The sequence below is a fragment of the Odontesthes bonariensis genome, chromosome 24, assembly GCF_027942865.1.
Source record: "Odontesthes bonariensis isolate fOdoBon6 chromosome 24, fOdoBon6.hap1, whole genome shotgun sequence".
NCBI classification, from domain to species: Eukaryota; Metazoa; Chordata; class Actinopteri; order Atheriniformes; family Atherinopsidae; genus Odontesthes; species Odontesthes bonariensis.
In genome coordinates, this window is record NC_134529.1 from 26,314,778 (window position 1) to 26,336,523 (window position 21,746).

Sequence of the window (21,746 nt, forward strand, 5' to 3'; positions counted from 1 at the left end):
ACTGTTAATGAGCTTTGACGGTGAGCAGTTGATAAGTTAAAATCCATAATCAACAAGTATTTTAAGTCTTTTATGCAGCATCATGACAACTGTATGGGTCTTCTCTTCTTATCCAAATCTGGACAAGAAAAATAATAGGAATAACACAAAAATGTTATTGCTTTTAATATACTCATTAGACTATTTACAACTTGCTTTTCCCTCACAAAGCTTGTTAGAGTCGCAGTTTCATCACATATTTGCTTCGTTTCTGTCTGTGATATATATGTTGTGATGCTATCTGTGCTACACAGTATTTCGTTTTTTAACTAACAAGCATATTCACACATTAGTAGTGATTGTTTCCTGAGCGAAATATGTTAAAACTGCAATATGTGGTCTAAATTTCACACTAGAGAATGGGAGGTTTTAGGTGACCAATTGGCCGTGTTGCGCCATGGCCATCTTGGAGGTTTAAAATATGTGGTAAAACTTTTGTGTTACTCCCTCTTTTGGTTGCAGTGTTTCCACGCCTTGTCTATTTATTCATTTAAACTACTTCGCACAAAAACACTGGATGCACTAACGCAGAGGTGACACTGCATATCAGGATTTGACTCAATACTTGAATATGGAAATGGAGGAAAGTATCTTACATCACAAAGTCACTGTTGCCCTTCTGAACAAGCCTAACTGAGATCTTGACAGATACGGCGCATTCACGGGTTTAACAGAAGTGTCGTGTGAATAATCTTTCCCTCTGTTGAACCAAAGCGCACCCTTATCTGTTAATGACTTTCTGGTGTTGTTATGATGAAGCAAAACAAGTTTTTTTTTTCTGTGTATATAATGCACATAAAGTGACGAGGGGGGTGGAACAGGGAAGAAAATTAATGCACTGACGAGACAAGAAAATTTGGGAAATTTTCTAATGCTCTGCTGTCAAAGTGGACAAACATATGCTATTATGGACTAAAACTAAAGTATTAAAACTGATTAAGTTTTTCCAGTGCAGCTTTTGTTTTGTGCTTATTCATTCTTTTTTGCTTTCATGCTTACTTCTCTTTGTGATGAAGTCTGTTGTGATCATTCCCTTTCCTGTTCAAGCTAGCATTCAACCAGTCAACATTTGGGCTCATGAAGTGTCATCTCTGATGGCTGCATGCTATTAACTTTCAGAACACTCCATGCAAGCCTATATGTGTTGGTTTAAAACTGAAGTCAATCACACTGTAAAGAACAGGAATGATACCTATGTGCTACTATGAATGAATCCCCACGAATCCTACCATCAACGAACTCTACAGTACAGAGGTCCGTTTCACGAAGCAGGTTTAGTGAAAACTCTGAGTCTATTCCTGATCTCTGAGTTGATCTACTCTGAGATAGAAAACCCTGAGTTTTCGGTTCCAGAAACGCTGATTTGAGTGAGGTTAATCAACTCTGAGTAGGTTCACCTTGAGTTTAGCGCGTGCACCACAACTTTAAAAAGCCAGCATCAATGGAGCCCCGATTCGACGAGTCACCATGGCAACGGGGAAGAGGAGGGGCTATGTTTTTCACCAACCTCGAATTGGAAATCTTAATGCGCTCATACGGCGAGTTTCAATACGTTTTTAGAAATAAGTGCAACACCGCTGCAGCAGCAAAAGTGTAAGTTTAAATGTAGTCCTTTGCAATCACAATAATATTACAGGGAAACTGCTTGAATGGTAGCCCATTCATTTATTTCATTTAGGTGCAATCCCACGGGGGAGAAGCGCTCTTGGCAGCAGTTTAAGATAAAATATAAAAACATTGTTCAAACAGGTGATAACTCGGCATGGAGGTACCTCATTTTGATCATGTTTTACACTGTAAAGTAAATATTAAGTGGCTATTTGACTGTGCAGTTATTTTATCCCCAATATAATGCTGTTTCCACACACATAAATGTCTTCTCATCTATATCATGTTCTTTTAAATAATTAAGCCTATTTAAACTAACACAGACTTCTGAGCCAACAGAAAGAAGGCAGTTGCCCGTAAAACGGGTGGTGCCCAGCACCACCACCTCTCACGGAGTCTAAGGAGCTGGCCCTAAGCCAGAATATTGGAAGGCCAGTGGCTGAGGGAATCCCTGGAGGGAATCCACCCCCAAGACACAAGTGCCTTTATAAAATATAATAGGCCTATATATATCTTTTTTAAGCCTATTCATACAAATATTTATTTGTTTTTTATGTCTTTTTTTTCTTTTGTCCCAACAAAATTCTGATGGTGCCGCTCAAAAAGATAATTGTCTGTAAATATTGTTTACAGACAATTATAAGACAGTTAGAGACAATCCGTTTTGTCCGTTATGACAAAACGGAAATTTTCATATCCGTTTCTCTCCACAGTCGCCTCAGGCACGCTCAGGACGGCAGATTGGACCGGAAAAAAAACAAAGTTTCAGTGCAATCTGTTGGTTTCCTTAGCTAGGAAATTGTTTTTGAATTGGCTCTATATGAACGAATTGGATTATTTTATGAATAATTATGATTACAATTAATTGAATTCCAATTGGCTTGAATTGGACTTATCATCTAAGTGCCTTGAGATGACATTTGTTGTATTTGGCGCTATATAAATAAAAATTAATTGAATTGAATTGAATTGAAATGCAAAAACATCTATGCGCGGTCTGATAACCATCTCACAATGAATATTTAATTCTCTGCGGAGTAATGCTGCACCTTCATCCACGGGATCAATTTGACTGACGGACAAGAGACTTTGATAGAATACAAAATGATGACATGATGATATATGATCATATATGCGAGAAGACAAGAATGCAGATCAAAGTAAGGCAGTGTTTATGAGAAAAACAAAATATGAGTTCTGTGAAGGAAAGGTTGAAGTTTTCTGACAGGGAAAGGTTAAAATCTTAATATTGATTAAGCTTTTCAGTGAAATAAGTGCAATGGTACTGGATACTTGGAGAAATATATAAGGTGATCGAGAGGAAAATAATGTTTTGTTGTGGGGAAGTAAATCAACATTTGCACTTGTATTTCAACAGCATTGAAATCATCATGAAGGTCAGTCAGCTCTTAACTCATTGTTCAAATTACCACAGACTGTCTGAAATCAGTCACTTACTCAATATTTACCAATAATTTATATTGGATACAAAGTAAAGGATCATATGCTGTATTTGATGGCAAAGCTATGAAGAAAAGTTGGACAATGCCATCATTTTTTAAATGGGGTGGAAAAATGTGAGAAATATGGATTTGAAGCAAAACCAGTGTAGATATGCTTCTAGCGTAGCTTGCCAAACACTTTCAACCCTAAATCTTTGTAAAGTGACATCAGAAATATAGTAGAATGAGATTGGTAAAGCTGAACAGGTCATAAGTCGAAATTAATGACCTTCTTCTTTGAGCAATAAAACTATTCATCTAATAGTGTTCATGTCTATATGTCCTAACTGGTAACAGATGACTCATTAGTGTTACATTCATTTTGTTTAACATCACAGGTTATTCCTTTTCTTAGTCCAGTGATAAAACAATTAACGTTTCTTAGAGTGCCACAGTTTTTAGATCTGAATATGTCCTTATATGTAGTTAGCTACTAAAAAGCATAAACAACGATTTCACTTATGCATATATGATGTAAAGTAAATCAGTTAAATTGAAACAAGATAGCTGATTAACAGACTAACAAGCAACAGGAAAATAAATGCAATTCAGTACATTTCAATTTTATTTATATACTGACAACAAGTGCCATCTGAAGGCACTTCAAATGCAATCAATCAGACAAGGCAACTGCTTGTTTGGTCGATAATTCATGTATATTTAAAAAAAATAAATAAATAAATATATATATATATTGGACTTTGAGTAAACTAGTGGGTTGTATCAATCCAAGGCCCAATGTTAAATTGAAATTCTTACATACTACATTAAAAAGAGGACATGGATAAATGTGTGAATGGTATTAAAAAAAGGATTCCACCTCTATCACAACTGTTTAATTATCGGCTTTTTTTTCATAGACAAAGTCCAAGTAGAAAGCCCAAGAGATACAAAGAAATAGATAAATAATGGATCTGAGGTTACGTGGGTTTCACCCAGAATTTATCTGCACAGTCAGAGGGACTTTTGATTGTGCTCTGCTGAACTACAAATTCAAAAGTAGCAATTGATTGTAATCTCTATGAAGCAAACGGTCAACATGGCTTTCTCACACCAACTACCAAAGGCTAATGGAGGTGGTGTTCAATAAATTGCTGGTTTCGCTCACTATCGATCCATCAACCCCTGCTGGCTCCTCATGCATCATTTTGACTCTATTATTTCAATTGTTCCCCTGCACAGTGCATACACAGGAGGATTATACCTGGGATCATAATCTCATCCTCCTTTCTTTTCCTCTACATTTATTTCGTCCTCTTTACTCCGTGGTATACCTGCCACCTTCCTAGCTGAGGTGGTCTCTCGAGCAGTGCCGTAACCAGCATTGAGGACACACAGGTCATGACCTCGGTATTTTCCCCGGTGTTTTTTTTATTTTTTTTATTTTTTATTTTTTTTATTCAGAGAAATGTCAAATTAATATAAGATGAAAATTGTTCTTACTTTGATTGGTGGAAAGATCAGCATGCATTCTCATTTGTTTTTCTGAAAATAAAGTCCACATAATCCCTTTATCATCACGTTATATTTTAAAACTGAGCGGAAAAACGCCACCCGACTTTTTTTTCTTTTTTTTTTTTTTTTTTACGCCACCCGCCATTGGAAACATGTTTATCATATTACGCAGCTTCGACGCGAAAGTCAGCTAGGAAATGGAAGCAAGATGAAGAAATCTACTAAACAAACTAAACTCAGCTTTGGAAAGCCAACTGGCCAGGGGAAAAGAAAGAGAGAAGGAGGTGAGTTCATTTCGCCAATCGCCAGTGAGAATGAGTGACAGTTCATAATGTTCATATGCGTTCAAAGCGCGGCTAGGAATAGGACGATGCTAGATCATTGTCCTCAGCATTTCAAGCAACAGTCACAAAGCCCCTTGGTTAGGATTTCGTTTTCCAGTCGGCACAAACACACTGCACACAAATCTCTCTCTCAATTCGATTTTCCAAAAAAAAAAGTAGCGACCTGTAATGGAATTGTTGGGAATCGTGACACGGCTTGGGCTGTTAAGCTAACTTTTTTTTTTTTAAATCAGGGCTTGACAGTTTTGTGCCAACTGTGGCTAGTGGTCATTCAGCCTCACTAGCTACAGTTTTGTTCAGTGCTATATGGCTTCCTACATGTAAATAAAGCAGACTAATAGAAACTGGGTCAGAAACTTATATTTTTCTTTTACTTAAAACAATTGATGATGCACACGGTGCAAAATAACAGAATTAAATACCCCGTGTACTCTCTCATATGACACAATCTTGAGGTTAGTTGTGCTGCTCATGGTGCATTATGAAGCCAAGTTTTACCAGCATTTAGCTAGTTGTCAGGCCCAGCATGATACCTCTGTCTTCTCTGTGTTGAGTGAATGGATTGAATTGAGACTATACATCTAAAATACAGCCAACATCTTGTGGTCTGTTTGGCACATTCTACGATGTTAATTTAGTGGGTGGATTCAACCAGTTTCTTAGGTAAAATGATTGCATTCTTCCTAATGAACCATTTGGATTTTATTGCAAATGGTGTCTAAAATTTTGCACATCGGTTAGACCAATAACCCAACTCATTCATTTGACCTTTTAGTGGGTCATGCACATGCATGGTGATGATGGTGACAATAGTAATAATAATAATAATGGAATATTAATAATAACAATAATATTAATGGTGATGCTGATGATGATATTTTAAAACAGATGACACAGGAGAGGATGAGAATGAGGGAGTTGAAGAGAGAGAGTCAGTAGAGGAAGAAAGGGGAAGAACTGAGTCTCACTCACTCACTGAAATACTCTACTTTTGTGATCACATTGTTATAATAAACTTGTTCACCTACATATTCACCTCCTTGATGGGCTTGTAATTTACCTCTGTTTATTCACATTTCCAAACTGTTTTTTAAAAAGTCAACATATTAGGATGGTTTTTTTGTCAAATAAGATTTATCGCAATATTTGACCTCGGTATTTGAAAAATCCTGGTTACGGCCCTGCTCTCGAGCATTGCTTTCTGTTGTAAGTGGCTGGTGGCAGGTTCATACAACCCACAAACCATTTTTTTAATTACTTTTTGACTGTCTAAAGACCAGGCTTAATTGAAGATTAAAAAAACCTTCAGATTAATGACAGATTGCGTTCAATGTCAGATGAATTGTTTCATTGTGGATATGTTTAGTTTGTGAAGATTTCTCTGAAATAAGTAATAGGAATTGAAAAGGTAACCCTGTGAGGTTTATTGGATTTTAACTTGGATGTATATGCATAGATTTTTCTTCCATGCATGGATTCTAAAAAAACTATTTTCACTTCATGAATACATAAACCCTACAGTTAGATTAAGTGGGTATAGAAAATGGATGGATGGAATACAAGTGGGTGATAGTCATCTTTTACTGGAGTGCTTATTTTTCTGGCTTTTTACTCCTTCCTTCTATATTTGAAATATCTTTTAATATTTCCACTCCCTACATTTTTAAAAGACACACATTATTCATTGGTTCTCTTGGACCAGGCCTAACTGCACACATCTTCAGCAATGTATAGTTTAACACACTTCATGCTGTTTTTTTTAATGCTGTAAGAAAGACCAATTGCAGAATTTTAGCCAAGCATCATTATCTGCAGGTTTTCTTTGCGTCCCTTTATTTAGGTCAGAACTATGTAAGAAATTGTTTAAAGAAAAATTAAGCCATCCATCTATTCGTCGCGCGGGGGAGCTGGAGCCTATCCCAGCTGTCATTGGGGGAGTCCATCACAGGGCCATACAGAGACAAACGAGACACACCGCCATCCATGCTCACACTCACTCCTAGGAACAATTTAGAGTCACCAATGAACCAAGGAATTGGGTTGGGACTGTCTTTGGTTGGTGGGAGGAAGCCGGAGTACCTGGAGAGAAGAGGTGAACATGCAAACTCCACACAGAAAGGCCCCAGCAGGGAATCGAACCTAGGACCCTCTGTGAAGCTACTGTGCAAATCACCACAGCCCCCCATATTGAGTCAATTAAAATCCCAGTGAATAATTGAGACCAATTATTGACACCATGCTGCTTCCACACTCACTGTTGGCTCTGAATGATTTATGTGGACATTGTAGTTTTTCACATTTGAGTGGAGATTTCTCCGATTTCTGCTGTTGTTATTAATCTAGTTACTTCCATGTGAATTCTTTGCAGGCTACATGGATGCTACATGGAAAGCATATTTTTGTTAGTCATTTTACATCTGCATCTTTGTCTCACACTTATTTTTGCATCCAGATATGCAGCATGGTGGAAAACACAACATTAACACATGATTTTACATGCTACGAAAGAGACTATATGTCACTGTGTTATCAGTTTCTGCCAGCCAGCCTGGACTTTGTAGTGGTCTGTTAAAAATTAACATCCACAAGAAGGTAGAACTGTATGTGGAATCCTCTTTGTAAAATATATGTAGGTAAAATGAATGCTGGTTACTAATCCGGTAGCAAGCTCTACAGGGTGTCCGGTCAGAACAATGATGAGCGAGAAGCAGATTTCAAAGTAGAGGGTCTTCTTTATTTTCTCTTCACACCCACAACACTAATAATTAAATTCTTCTTCTTAATATGAAATAAAACATTTGACTCTTGGTCTGTGTGTGGTTCTGAAACAAAGGAATGTACAGAGTTGTATTAACTAACATGGTAATAATTACTGGCTACATCTAACAATACTGGCTAGCTAGCATGACACAGCAATAATTACCTAAGAATTCCTTAAATTGACTCATTTGGTGTTTAGAAGAAAATTACATCACTAATACAGTTAAACAACACCAAATGATCCTTATAATATTAATAAACTTCACTCACCAATAGATGCACGCACACAAACTATGAAACATCTAGGAGGAAACTGCAGACATAATCCAACTGCTGTTCAACTTGACCTTGCCTTGTTCTGAATGACAATGCAAAACTGGGGTCCTAAAAGGGGTCCTCAAACCTAAAGGGTGGCTAACTAACTGCCTGACTAAAATGTAATAACTGCATAATTGGCATAAGAAAAGGATATCAGATGGGCTTTTGTACAGCCGCCCCCAAATCTGTTGCACAGATTTGCTTCCCGAAGGCCATCTACCCTGGGTCGTCTGGAAGTGCTGGAAGTCGGATGAGTCTCACAACTGGTCGCAGGTAGGTCCGGTCCTTCACCAATACTTCGGCTGTCCTCACTCTCCCATCCGAACCAGGATAGACTGTCTTGACTGTTCCAATGAGCCAGAGGGCCCTTGGGGTCTGAGGATCCACAATCATCACCACTGTGCCAACCGCCAGATCTTCTGTTTCCTTTTGCCACTTCTGACGAATCTGTTGGGTTGGTAGGTAATGACGGATATACCTGGCCCAAAACTGGTCAGCCAGTACTTGATTGTGTCTCCATCTCCTCCGGCCTAGCAATTCCGATTCTGGGTAGATCACCTGGGGTAGAGAAGCATCACTCCTCCCCATCAGAAGAGAATTTGGAGTCACTGGGTCAGGATCTGAGATATCTGAGGATACGTATCCCAAGGGTTTGGAATTAAGTATTCCTTCAATCTCTACCAGGACTGTTCGGAGTACCTCTTCTGGGACAGTTTGTGCTCCAAGCACTGTGTGCAGTGCGGCCTTGATGGACCGTATCTGTCTCTCCCAGGAGCCACCAAAGTGCGGTGCACTAGGTGGGTTGTAACAGAAGTTAATCTGCTGGGCGGCAAGCTTCTCCTTCAAGGGAGGTTGGAGGTCCTGAAATGCCTTCTTCAGCTCGGCATCACCACCTCTGAAGTTTGTCCCTCTGTCACATAAGATCTCGTGTGGCTTGCCTCTTCTGGACACAAAACGACGTAGTGACATGAGGAACGAGTCAGAGTCTATGCTTGACAGGAGATCTATGTAGACTGGCTTGGTGGTAAGGCACTTGTACAAGATGCCCCAACGCTTTTCATTACGCCTCCCCACTCGGATCTGGAAAGGGCCAAAACAGTCTATTCCAGTTGAATGAAAGGCTGGCTTGTAGAGCCTTAGGCTGGAGGGAGGCAAGTCGGCCATCCGTGGAATGTCAGGTGTTCCACGCCACTTACGGCATTCAGTGCAGTTGGACTGGATCTCACGGATTGCTTGTCTACCTCTCAGGATCCAGAAACGCCGCCTGACTTCAGCAAAGACTCGCTCTGGCCCTGAATGAAACAGTTCTTCGTCATATCGTTGGATGATCAGGCTTGTGATGTGATGAGTAGGGTCGAGGACAATAGGCTGTTGAGTGTCTTGACTTAAATCATCGCATCTACGTAGACGGCCTCCAACACGTATGAGCTGGGTGCTTGAATCGAACTCAGGGGCCAGTTTGGCTAGTCGACTGGTTAACGCTACTGGTTTTCCAGCTTGTAGCTGAATGAGATCCTCTTGGAAGCACTCTGCCTGGGCTTGGCGAAGAATATCAAGCTCTGCATTCTTGAAGTCATCAGCTGATAAGTTGCTGGCATCTAAAGCCGCCCCGTGTGCTGAACGGGCTACAGCCTCTAGGAGTTCCTGAAATGTACTCTATTGGCTTGCATCAATTCGCTTTGGACCACTATGGACAGCTGTGACTCCACAAAAGGCTTGTTTCTTCAGCTCCTCTGGAATGTCTGGTGTGCACTCATGTGGTCGCTCAGGCCAGGAGGTCTCCAGTTTCCGGAGGAAGGCTGGGCCTTGAAGCCAACGACTGTTATCAATCAGCTGAGACAGGGTCTTTCCCCTTGTGATGTCATCCGCAGGATTTCTCGGTGAGTCCACGTAGCGCCATGCCCCTGAGTCGGTTAACTCCTGAATTTCGGTGACCCGAGTTCCCACAAAGACTTTGAACTTGCAGGATTCTGATTGCAGCCAGGCAAGTACTGTCATAGAATCTGTCCAGTAGATGTAATGGTGGGCATTCAGGGTTAACTCTTTCTTCAGAACTGACGCCAGTTGGGCACCTGTTAAGGCTGCAGAGAGCTCGAGCCTTGGGATTGACAATTGCCGTTTGGGGGCCACCCTTGAGCGGGCTGCAACAAAGGCGACTCACAGAAGATGTGGATGCTACGGCTGCAGTTGTTGGTGTCCAGCTCAGGAGTGGTGTAGCACCTTGGGACGGTAAGACGCGATAGCTGTGGAAGTTCCTCCACCCAGTAGTGCCATTCTTGGAGGAGATCAGGAGGTAAGTTGGGGTCGTCCCACTCGCGCTTCTGATCCCATAGCCTCTGCACTATGACCTTGGCCCTGGTGGTAAATGGCACAATGAATCCAAGTGGATCGTACTGCCTGGCAAGGATGCTATAGATGTTGCGCATCGTAGGCCGTGTGTCAATCTCGAGCTGGCCATGCTTGAAGCCTAAGGTGTCTGATTGGCAGTGCCAAGTCAAGCCGAGGGTGCGTTCTTCTGGGTCGCTTGCATCCTGGGTGAGCCAGAGCTCGGCGCTTTCAGACCTGCTTTCTGAGGGCAAATGGCCTGATGATGCTTGGGCAGTTGCTGCTCCATTGCCTTAGGTCAAAACCGCCTTCGGCCAGGAGATGGCGCAGTTTGTCCACAAGATCTCTTGCCTCTTGAGCTGACTGCAGACTTTGTAGACAATTGTCTACGTAAAAACATTGCTCCACTGATGTGCGCAGTTCGTCTCCATCTTCAGTGTGGTCAACCACATGCTTTTGGAGTGCAAAAGTGGCACAACAGGGGCTTGAGGTGGTTCCAAATGGCAGAACTTGCCACTGGTAAACGTCTGGAGGATCACTCCTTCGCATTTCCCTCCACAGGAACCTCATCAGTGGCTGGTCCTCTGGGAGGAGGCGGACCTGGTGAAACATGCCCTTTATATCTGAACTGATTGCAAAGGCATGTTCCCGGAAGCGGAGAAGAACACCGAGCAGAGTGGCGCCCACCACAGGTCCAGGGAGGAGATGATCGTTCAAGCTGATTCCTCGATGAACAAAGGAGCAGTTGAAGACGATCCTATTTTTCCCATTATGGTGGACCATATGATGGGGGATATACCACCCAGGACTGCTGGTTGCTTCCTCCAATGGGATCTTGCTCACATAGCCAGCCTCGACTAGTTTGCTGATCTCTTGGTTGTAGGTGGCAGCCTTGTCGGGATCAGCAGCAAGCCTCTTCTCAGTACCACGCAGGTGGGCCATCACAGCTTCCTTTGGAGCAACCAAGGGAGGTTGGTCTGTTTTCCACAACAGTGGTGTGGCGTACCTCAGAACTCCATCTACCTCCACTCTGACAGTCTTCTCCTCGAGGATCTGAATGGCCTTTGCAGCTTGTCTTGAGCGTGTAACGAGTTTCTCACTACGATATGGCAACGTGTCCAATTGCCACAGCTTCTCGACGTGTTGTAGTAACTCAGAGTTGCTTGGGGTCATGGATGTGAGAAGGCATTGCTGAGTAGTGAGGCTGCGCTTCACACGCTTCGAAGGACCCTGAAGTGACCATCCTAGCTGGGTCTTGATGGCGGCTGGCCCTCCTGGTGGACCAAGACGCACAGGCTCTGTTGGTATGATGAGATGTGGATGGTCTGATCCAAAAAGGAGTAAAGGCTGCGCACAGTCAATGGGCTGTAGAGGTAAGTTCTTCAGGTGCTGATATGACTTCTTGAGTGCGGCAATAGGGTAAGTATGAGATGTCAAGCCAAGCTCTTTGGCTGTGAATGCCCTTTGAATGTGGAACATCTTCCCAGGTTGGTGAGCAGGTGACACTGAGAACGACACTGTAGCTCCATTGATGACATGCATTTCTTGGCGTACTGTACGTAAAGACAGTTCTTCAGGTGTTCCTTGAAGACCAAGTTGTTGTCCTGCCTCTTCCAGCAAAATGGTATGCTCAGAACCGTCATCTAGCAGAGCATAGGTGTCTAATGAGTTGTCTCCATTCCTTAAGATAACTCGGCTCATCTTCAGTAGCACCTTACTGCTGCCGGCAGGTCTGTCCACATAGAAGGCTTGAGCAGTAGAGCTAGTTGGCTTTGAGTTTTCGGTTGACCCAGTGGTGTTCTTCATGGAAGTGGTTGTCTTACTCCTCGCGTTCACATCATGAAGGATCTCCAAGTGCCGTTGTCACATTTCTTGCACTTAGCCTTAAGAGTACACTCTGCACTTAAGTGTTCGCGCCCACATTTCCAGCACCTCTGATTGCCCCGGATCCACTTCTCAATTTGTTCCTTAGTGAGGATCTGGAAGTTTGCACACTGGTTCAGATAGTGCTTGGTGGTGTAACAGAAGGGGCAGAATTTCTTAGGCTTCTCCTTGGACTGATCTGAACTGCTTGACTGCGACTCAGACCGGGAACTGTCCTGCTCCGTGCTGTGAAGGATGGTCGTGGGCTTAGGCTGTGACTTGCGGTCTTTGCGCTGTTCCTTGGGGCCCTGACGTTCCTTGCTATGCTCGATACTCAGCTGTGAGTTGTCCACTTGAATCTTCACCTCGTATTCCAGCCAGTCCTCCAGCTTCAGGTGATCCATTAGAATGTGAAATTTGAACAGCTCTGTTGCGTTTGAAGGGAGAAGGTTGTCTAGAGCAACTTTGAGCCTGTTGAATTCACGTGGATCTTCACGCTGGAAGTCAGGGATCTTCGCCTTTGAGAGCGAGATGGCTGGCGATTCCGAGAGCTCTGGCGTGGAGGTGAGCGAGATAGCTGGCGTCGCTGAGAGCCATGGCGCTGAGGTGAATATGATGGTTCACGGTATCGAGGGCTATAATGTAGAACTGGGTCGTAGCCCCTCTCAAAGTGATATCTGTACTGGCTTGAATAGCCCTCAGCAGGTGGGCTACGATGGTCTTGCACATAGGATGATTGGCGAGAGCGTTGTGGCGTACCCCAGGTTGAGTCATGAAGAGTGCCAGCATGTGTGTAATAGCTGCGGCGAGGAGGTGATTGAGGATGGCGACTGTGGTTTCGGCCTGGGTGGTCTCTGGTTGTGGGCACATCATCCTGGCGTAGTAACCTGTTAAGACCACCTGTGAGCTCATCAATATCATCTCCTTCCGGTGCATGCTGTTGCTTGCTCTCAGTAGCTGCCAATTCAGATGCAGGTTGTGGAGGACGTGGATCCTGTTGATCTCTTCGTGCCGTCTCCCCTTCCTGTGAGATTGGCGAAACTGATCTAGAGCGTGAAGCCTGATGCCTTGGAAGTGAGTGATATCCATATCTCGTGCTCTTCCTCCATCTCATCTATGTAGCGTTTCAACATGGCATTCTCTTCAACAAGCTGATAAACATGCCTGCTCAGCTCTGGAGTGTGTGAGCCCTTAGCCTTAGGTGCTTCTTGTGTTGTGGGTGACTGACTGATTTCAGCAGGGTGATTACTTTCATCTTGATCTTGCTTCGACATTGGCTAGCTGTAAAACTTGCAATATCCGGCTCGAAGGACCATGTAAAATATATGTAGGTAAAATGAATGCTGGTTACTAATCCGGTAGCAAGCTCTACAGGGTGTCCGGTCAGAACAATGATGAGCGAGAAGCATATTTCAAAGTAGAGGGTCTTCTTTATTTTCTCTTCACACCCACAACACTAATAATTAAATTCTTCTTCTTAATATGAAATAAAACATTTGACTCTTGGTCTGTGTGTGGTTTTGAAACAAAGGAATGTACAGAGTTGTATTAACTAACATGGTAATAATTACTGGCTACATCTAACAATACTGGCTAGCTAGCATGACACAGCAATAATTACCTAAGAATTCCTTAAATTGACTCATTTGGTGTTTAGAAGAAAATTACATCACTAATACAGTTAAACAACACCAAATGATCCTTATAATATTAATAAACTTCACTCACCAATAGATGCACGCACACAAACTATGAAACATCTAGGAGGAAACTGCAGACATAATCCAACTGCTGTTCAACTTGACCTTGCCTTGTTCTGAATGACAATGCAAAACTGGGGTCCTAAAAGGGGTCCTCAAACCTAAAGGGTGGCTAACTAACTGCCTGACTAAAATGTAATAACTGCATAATTGGCATAAGAAAAGGATATCAGATGGGCTTTTGTACACTCTTCCTTGATGTTTATGCACAGATGTTTATCATAATCATAACAGAGCAGTCTAATTTTGTTTTAGTGTGTATTCTTAAAGAACCATGCAAGTTGTATTACAAAATACATTTCCATAGTTTCAGTCATAACCTGTATTGCTTAAAACATTTGGAAATGTAACATTACAATACGGCAAGGTAATAATATGGTAATAGTGTGGTAGTAAGTTAGGAATAAAGCAGAAGAACGAGGTAATACTATGACCATGTAATTATCAAAGTAATAAATAGGCAATAGCTTGTTCATCCATTCAATCCATCATGGTAATAAGTGACCAGAACTGAAGTTACATGGTGATAAGGAGCCTGAAACCAAGAATATAGAAATCAATTTATAAATGACAATAAAGGAAAACTATCTGGTAATAGTATGGTAACATTGTAGAAATAATATGGTAACCTGCTGAAAATAAAATGGTTATATAGACACAAAAATGTTGTAACATAGTCACATGAATATGATAATAACCTAATTACAATGACGTAATGCGTGCCATGATGTTTTTAATGGTATTTAGGTTTGGATGAGTCTACCTTTAAGATGGCATGAAAGTTAAAACTGGTAATTACTATGTTATAGTGCTGAAATTCATCCCATATGGATATTATTTTGTTTGTTTCAAGGTAACAGTAAGCTTCAAGCTTTATGTTAATATTCAAAACAGCCTGAACAAATTAGCAACATGTAAAATGGCAGTTATGCATGGATTTTCTGTGTGTAGACAACCAGTAATGGCAACTCATTAGTCTAAAGTAGGCTTTCTATAAGTAAGTAAGTGAGAAATCTTTATTTGTACAGTGCCTTTCACAGACCAGAGTCACAAAGCGCTTTACAGGTACAATAGAAACACACAGTTAAGATATACACACCGGGATAAAACACACAGTTATAAATATACACACCGGGAGTATATTTATTCACTGAATGAAGAATGATACTGAAGATATTTCTCCATTGAAAAGATGTTTTCACTCTTTCAATTCAATTCAATTAAATTCAAAAATACTTTATTTATCCCAGAGGGAATAAATAAACTGTCGAGATTTGATGATAGACAGAGACTTCGGACAAACACTTTCCATACATGACCTCCGAGAAGATTCTGTGTAATAAACCTTCTAATGTGTCAATTTACCAAACCCTTTACAGAACATTTGTCATTGGGCTGATTTTTTTTTCCGTACCCTGGTTTCAAGGTTCCATTTCAGTATTCAGAATCCAAATAATGTAACCTTGCTGGAGTTGCCTCTCCATAGGCTTCTGGAACTGTTACTTCCAGCAACAGCACCTTAAGCTGTCATCATACATGACCAATGCCCTGGTTGGTGTGGACATTGTGAGTGATGTAATACACAGACCACAGGAGACTGGCCATCTCTGACTTACTATTACAACTTTCAAAAAAATTCCTCAGCGGTGGGACCATAATAAAGTGCATAGGAGGCAGAAAATTGGACTGAATTCCCTTTGAGGTTGTGATGTTATGGCATTTGTTGTTCCCTCTTTCTTGTCCCCTGAAAACCCAACTAGTCAAGGCAGATGGCGACCTTACCTAATTATTATAGTGGTACCAACTAGATATAGTTGGAGTAACCTCCACACACACTAGCCCCTTTCACACTGCCGAATAACCCGCGTTTAATCCGCGAATTTAGCGTGTCCGCTGTTGCGTTCACACTGCCGACCCGGGCTGCCGCGTCAACTCGACTCGCCTTTCGACCCGCGTCGGACCCTAGTCTTTTTGCCGAGCCGAGTTTGATGTGAACGCAATCGACGCGGGTCGGACGTGGGCGTGGCGTGACGTGAGGAGTTTAAAAGACAGAATGGACAGCTGATTCAGAGCAACAGCGACAGGTGAGGACAAGTTTTACTCTGTTTTAGCCTACATCAAGTTCGAGACATTTGTTAATATGGCCAACTGGGGAGACAAGGAGGTCCGCGAGCTCCTCAGCCTCCGAGCAGAGGACGTTATTTACCGCCACATTTCGGGGACTATTGTCAGATGGGTGTGGGCATACTCGCAAACCCCCGGCTGAGCATTTTTGAGTTCTCCCCAGTGAGAAAGAGGGTAGCCTCACTGTGGATGCAAGTCACAGGAGGGAAGGTTCTGACTGTTGTTTGTGCATATGCACCAAACAGTAGCTCAGATTCCCCGGCCTTCTTGGAGTCTCTGGGTAGTGTCTTTCAGGGGGTGTCACCTGGGGATTCCATTGTTGTTTAGGGGGACTTCAATGCCCATTTAATGATGAAGTGACCTGGAGAGGCATGATTGGAAGGAACAGCCACCCTTATCTGAATCCGCTTGGTGTTTTAACTTCTATGCTAGTCATGGATTATCCATTACAACCACCATGTTCAAGCATAAGTGTATTCAAAAGTGTACCTGGTACTAGGCCACCTTAAGCCAAAGGTCCATGATTGACTGTAGTTGTGTCATTAGACCTGCGGCCGGGTGTCTTGGACCCTCAAATGAAGAGAGGGGCAGAGCTGTCAATTGATCACCACCTGGTGGTGAGTTGGATCCACTGGCAGGAAAGACTGCCAGACTAACTGGTAAGCCCAAAGCTGCCTAGCTGGAGAAGTAAGACTTTTTGGGTTTGGTTTTTCTGTGGGTCACCTGAAGAAGCTGACAGGTACCAAATGGCTACAGGGGCTCATAAAGCCCCAGGGCTAGATGAGTTTCACCCTGAGATTCCAAAATTTCGACGCAGGTCGGACGTGGGCGTGACGTGAGGAGTTTAAAAGACAGAATGGACAGCTGATTCAGAACAACAGCGACAGGTGAGGACAAGTTTTACTCTGTTTTAGCCTACATCAAGTTCGAGACATTTTTGAAGATGGCCAACTGGGGAGACAAGAAGGTCCGCGAGCTCCTCAGCCCCCGAGCAGAGGACGTTATTTACCGCCACATGTCGGGGACGGTGAAGGATGGACCACTGCTGGAAGGGTTGGCGAGAAAGATGGGAGAGCGCGGTTTCCCACGCAGCAAGATGCACATAAAGTAACATCTCCATGAACTGCATATACAATTGCATAAACGATATCTCAAGGTGTCCCGCCATCGTTTATTTGAAAAATTTGATGCAGACAGGTGTATTTAACCCTACCTCCGACGCATGGGTTGTGCCTACGTCATTGTACACGCCCAGCATTTTATGTGTTTCGTGTGATGCTCTGCCACTAGGCAACGCCCCCTGAACTCGGCTTCAGGCGACACGGGACACCCTGACACGCCAAGCGTTCACATTTCTCGACACGGGTCGAAGGTGCAATTTGGACCCGCTAAGGTAGCGGGTCGCAGTGTGAAAGGGGCTACTGTTCTATTGTTGATTCAGACATTTGCTCTAACACTGCTTTGACACCTCTCCAGTGTAGATGCATTTAGAGCAGATGTAGACCAACATTATCGCTCAGGAATGCCACACGTTCCTCCTGCTGGAGGACATTTGGGTTACTTCTCTCTCCTGTTATACTTGAACAATGCAGCTATGACTAATGAGAATGTCTAAAATACATCTCAAGTGTGATCTATCCTTTAAGCCTGATATACACCCAGAACATTTAGTACAGTGTTCATTTCTTGTGGTGCACATGTGGATGTATATAAAAACTATTTCTGTTAGGTCTGCATGTGTGTTTCTGTAGAAAAAGTGTGTTCCTGTGCACAAATGCATACACTGTATATTTGGATTTATAAACACATCAAGGCTGTGTGTGTGTACGTGCATGTGTGTTACTCATGAGGAACAGCCTGGGGGAAGCCAACACACTGTAACAGAGAAAGGCAATGAGCCAGGATCTCTATTAGAATCCACTGGGAAATAACATAAAAAGAGCTGCCTTTTAGTGTGGGGGCGAACCCAGGGAAATAACCCAACATTGATGTGAACCTCTGCCATCTCCCTGATGTCAATTCCCCATACAAAGTTCGCATGTACAAGAAAACATGCCACTGCTTCAGCTGTTTTAAGCTAATAACAACAAGTGAATGAATAACCAGTCATCCACATTCACTTATTTTGCACACACACAAACACTTTGCTGTGTTCACATCTTGCAATTTTCCCATGGTGCACATATATTGGAAATACAGAATTATATCCAGTGCAGATGCACTGAGTTACACATTCATATTGTCCAACAGCGTCTCTATTGCTTTTTCATGCACACGCAAACAATACCCTTTTGAGGCCTAGTTCGTCAACCAATTACATCTGCTTTTATTGTACAATTGCCTCTGCTTCAGCACATGGCACTTCAATGGATCTGTTGCATAGTTTATCTGCTGTTCATCATTACTTGACATCACTGTCTCTAAGCCTTAAGCATTATACAGTAGTGGGTGGATGTTAGGATACAACAACACCAGACCAAGAGGTTTTTATTTCTACGTCTCACATGCAAAGGCTGTGCCTTGTGGAAAGATATTATTCTACATTTTAAGTTAAGCAAATTTAGTATCTCATGATACTAAAGAGCTTACCCCAAAATGGGTATGTGCATATGCCTCCAAGTGAGAGTATCGGAAAAAGAGCTACAATTCCATATAATGTCCATGTCAGAGGTGTTAATCTTGACCAGTTTTGCAGCTGGGGGACTGGTTTGTTTAGCAGAAGGCCCTTACATAAAACATGCAGAATCAACAAATTATTTAACCCCCACTGCATTTGGAGTTTCCATGCATTGGGGGTTGAATCATTTTGCTGGTTACTGCAGTACTATTTTATGTAATACTATGTCCTAAAACAGCTGTGTCCTATACATTTAAACAAATTTAACTGAAAACAAACAGCGGACATTTAGGCATCTATTTTCAGACGTGTTTGTTGGATTTGCTCCAAAGTAAGCACGGTAGCCATGAATATCCCACTTTATCAAGTGTCAATAGTAGGCACATTTACATAAGACTAGAAAAAACAATATTGTTAGTCTGACCAAAACTGAAACTTGTAAACATGTTAAACAGAACAAAATTAGGTGTCTCTAATCCGGATTAAAACACCCAAAAATTGGATGTTGAATTTATGCGCTCTCTCTCTCCATATATATATATATATATATATATAAGTATTTAACATAAGTAATCAACACATAAAATGCATAGCATAGTATACAAATACTATGCTATGCATTTTATGTTTTATATTTTTTTAAGATAGCCATGTAACATTTATTCCACTCCTATATAATATTGTGTAAAGTGACATCTTTTATGGCCTAAAGGGGAGTTGACACATAATTAATTTTTTTGGGAACTCTATAATGATCCTTCATTTGCTTCAGCTGTGATGCCTATGTAAACACCATCCATGATGATAATCATGGTGAGTTGCAGTCATGGGAAAGACACAGGAGCTTCCACAAAAGCTGACATGGGATATTATTTCATCACACCTGAAGGGCCTTGGGTATGAGAAGATTTCCCCAAAAAAATTACATTCAAAGAGACACTATTGGGAGTATTATAAGGAAGTTTATAAAACTTATGGAACAGTTGCAAAACAACCTGGCCGCGGAAGAAAGCCCAAAATTCAAGGGCCCTTAGCAATTTAGGACAACTAAGAGAAACACTTGTGTGAATGCAAGACACCTATAGGGTGATCTGATGAAGACTGGTACTAGTGCTTCAGTGGGAACTATAAGACGTGCACTGAATAAACAAGGAATCCATGGTCGGACTTCAAGATGCACTACACTCTTGACCACAAGAAACATCAAAACTTGACAAGAATATGCCAGGAGAAATTTGGAAAAGACTACATAGTTTTGGGAAACAGTTCCATGGACTGATTAAACCAAACTGAAACTGTTTGGAGAGTTGGACCAGCGATATGTCTGGCGTGCAAAAGGCCAGGCTTATTTCCAGAAGAATGCCATCGAAGGAAAAAAAATTTGTCTTCGCTATCCCAAAATTTTACTAATTGTATCACTTTTTTTTTATATATCTCTTTCTCAGATAACAGCTTTTGATGAGCTCCAGGCTGACTTCAAGGTGCCAATCGATCAGGGAAATCCACTCCATGCAGTAAGTTTGCATTCTTTAGCCATTCTTATTCATACTGTCAAACATTTTCTCTGCAAATCTATCCAATGGGACATTGGATAGATTTGCTTTCTATTCTCTTTGCTTTCCTGCACAAAGAGCCAAATAAAGTTTGTTTTTAGAACCTCTACAAATGCATCCAAACCTACTGCCAGTCACACCCACAGTTCACTGTATCCCAGATAACTATACCCAGCTCATAGAAAAATATATTGGATTACACATTTGTTATCAACTCTCCCTGGCAATCTGGTAAATAATTCAGATGTGCAATGAATGTTTCTTACAGTTCAACATTATTGTATTTATATATGTAAATATGTGACTATATATCTATATATGGGATCAGTTTGATATGGTGTGTCTTTCCACTAATTGAGATACAAATATGTCTTGCTTTTTCACTCTTTAAAATCAGTGATCAGGATATGTAAATTAGGGATGGTTGTAGTTGGCTTGCTCAGGAAAGCTGGTCTCCGTAGAGTTGTTTTAGAATGAATTCGAGGCCTTCTAAAACCTTCTCCCTTGAGTTTTTTGGGCTTTTACTAACTCGGTTTGGTTTTAATGATACATTATGCAACAGAAGAGAACCAGCAGATTGTCTGAAGGTGACTTTAGCTTAAGAGCTCTGCACTATAGATCATCTTTGGAAAATTGGCTTCTATACATCTGTGGAGATAGACGAGAAAGGAAGTGGAGAGAGAGCCCCCCTGACCAAAAAAAAATAAAAACTATAATCAGGCTGAAAGAAAGAGTTGGAGTTTGAGGCTGGTTGAGGGAGACATATCCATAGAACGATTTCTGAGAAGTAAATGTAAATTATTTTCAGTTCGAAAGGTATTTTAAAAACCTGACAACAGTGCATAAGACCAGATTTCCTGCAGTTCATTTTCACATTCAAATCTTCCACTGAAAAACACGATTTCTTTTTTCAAATAATTATTCATAATATAACTTACAGTAGCTTTTTGTAAGTATTTATTCAGATTCCACATGTTTGAGTTTTCTACAATTTCCATGTGTACTACAAACCAGCTGAGAATTATCAGCAAAATTGAATGTATAGAACTAATCAATCATAAATCTCTTGCTCAGTTATTTAAATTTTAGTGAAAGCTCTGAACACAAGAAGTATTCAAATTACTTCCATCTTTATTTGAACTTTTATCCAAAGCATGAACAGTCTTTAGACTGAGGATATAGATTGGCTTTTCTGCTTACCGGAGAAACACCCTGAAATCTTGAGGTATTCTGCATCCAGCAGTGGCACAAGCCAACCAAATCAAGATGAAGACAGTCATCCTCCAACTTCAACTTCTAAATGGTCATCAACCAATACACATCAAGTGGCTCTGACAGATAGTGTTGTTACATTAATTTCAAATGGTCTCCTCCCCCTCTCTACTGTTGAAAATAAGGATTTCATTAATATCTTGCAACTGGCCCAACCCTCATTCACAATGCCTATCGGAAGAGCTCTCAGAGAGATCCTTATTCCA

General features: G+C 41.6%; 1 protein-coding gene across 2 annotated transcripts in view; it reads left to right on the plus strand.

The window, feature by feature from the left end:
- Positions 1 to 21,746, plus strand: part of cnih3 (cornichon family AMPA receptor auxiliary protein 3) — a 160,128-nt gene that overhangs the window by 6,934 nt on the left and 131,448 nt on the right. For both annotated transcript variants that reach the window (XM_075458666.1, XM_075458665.1), the window contains exon 2: positions 20,161 to 20,229. In XM_075458666.1, the coding sequence (XP_075314781.1) occupies positions 20,161 to 20,229 (69 nt within the window). The remainder of the gene's footprint in view (positions 1 to 20,160; positions 20,230 to 21,746) is intronic.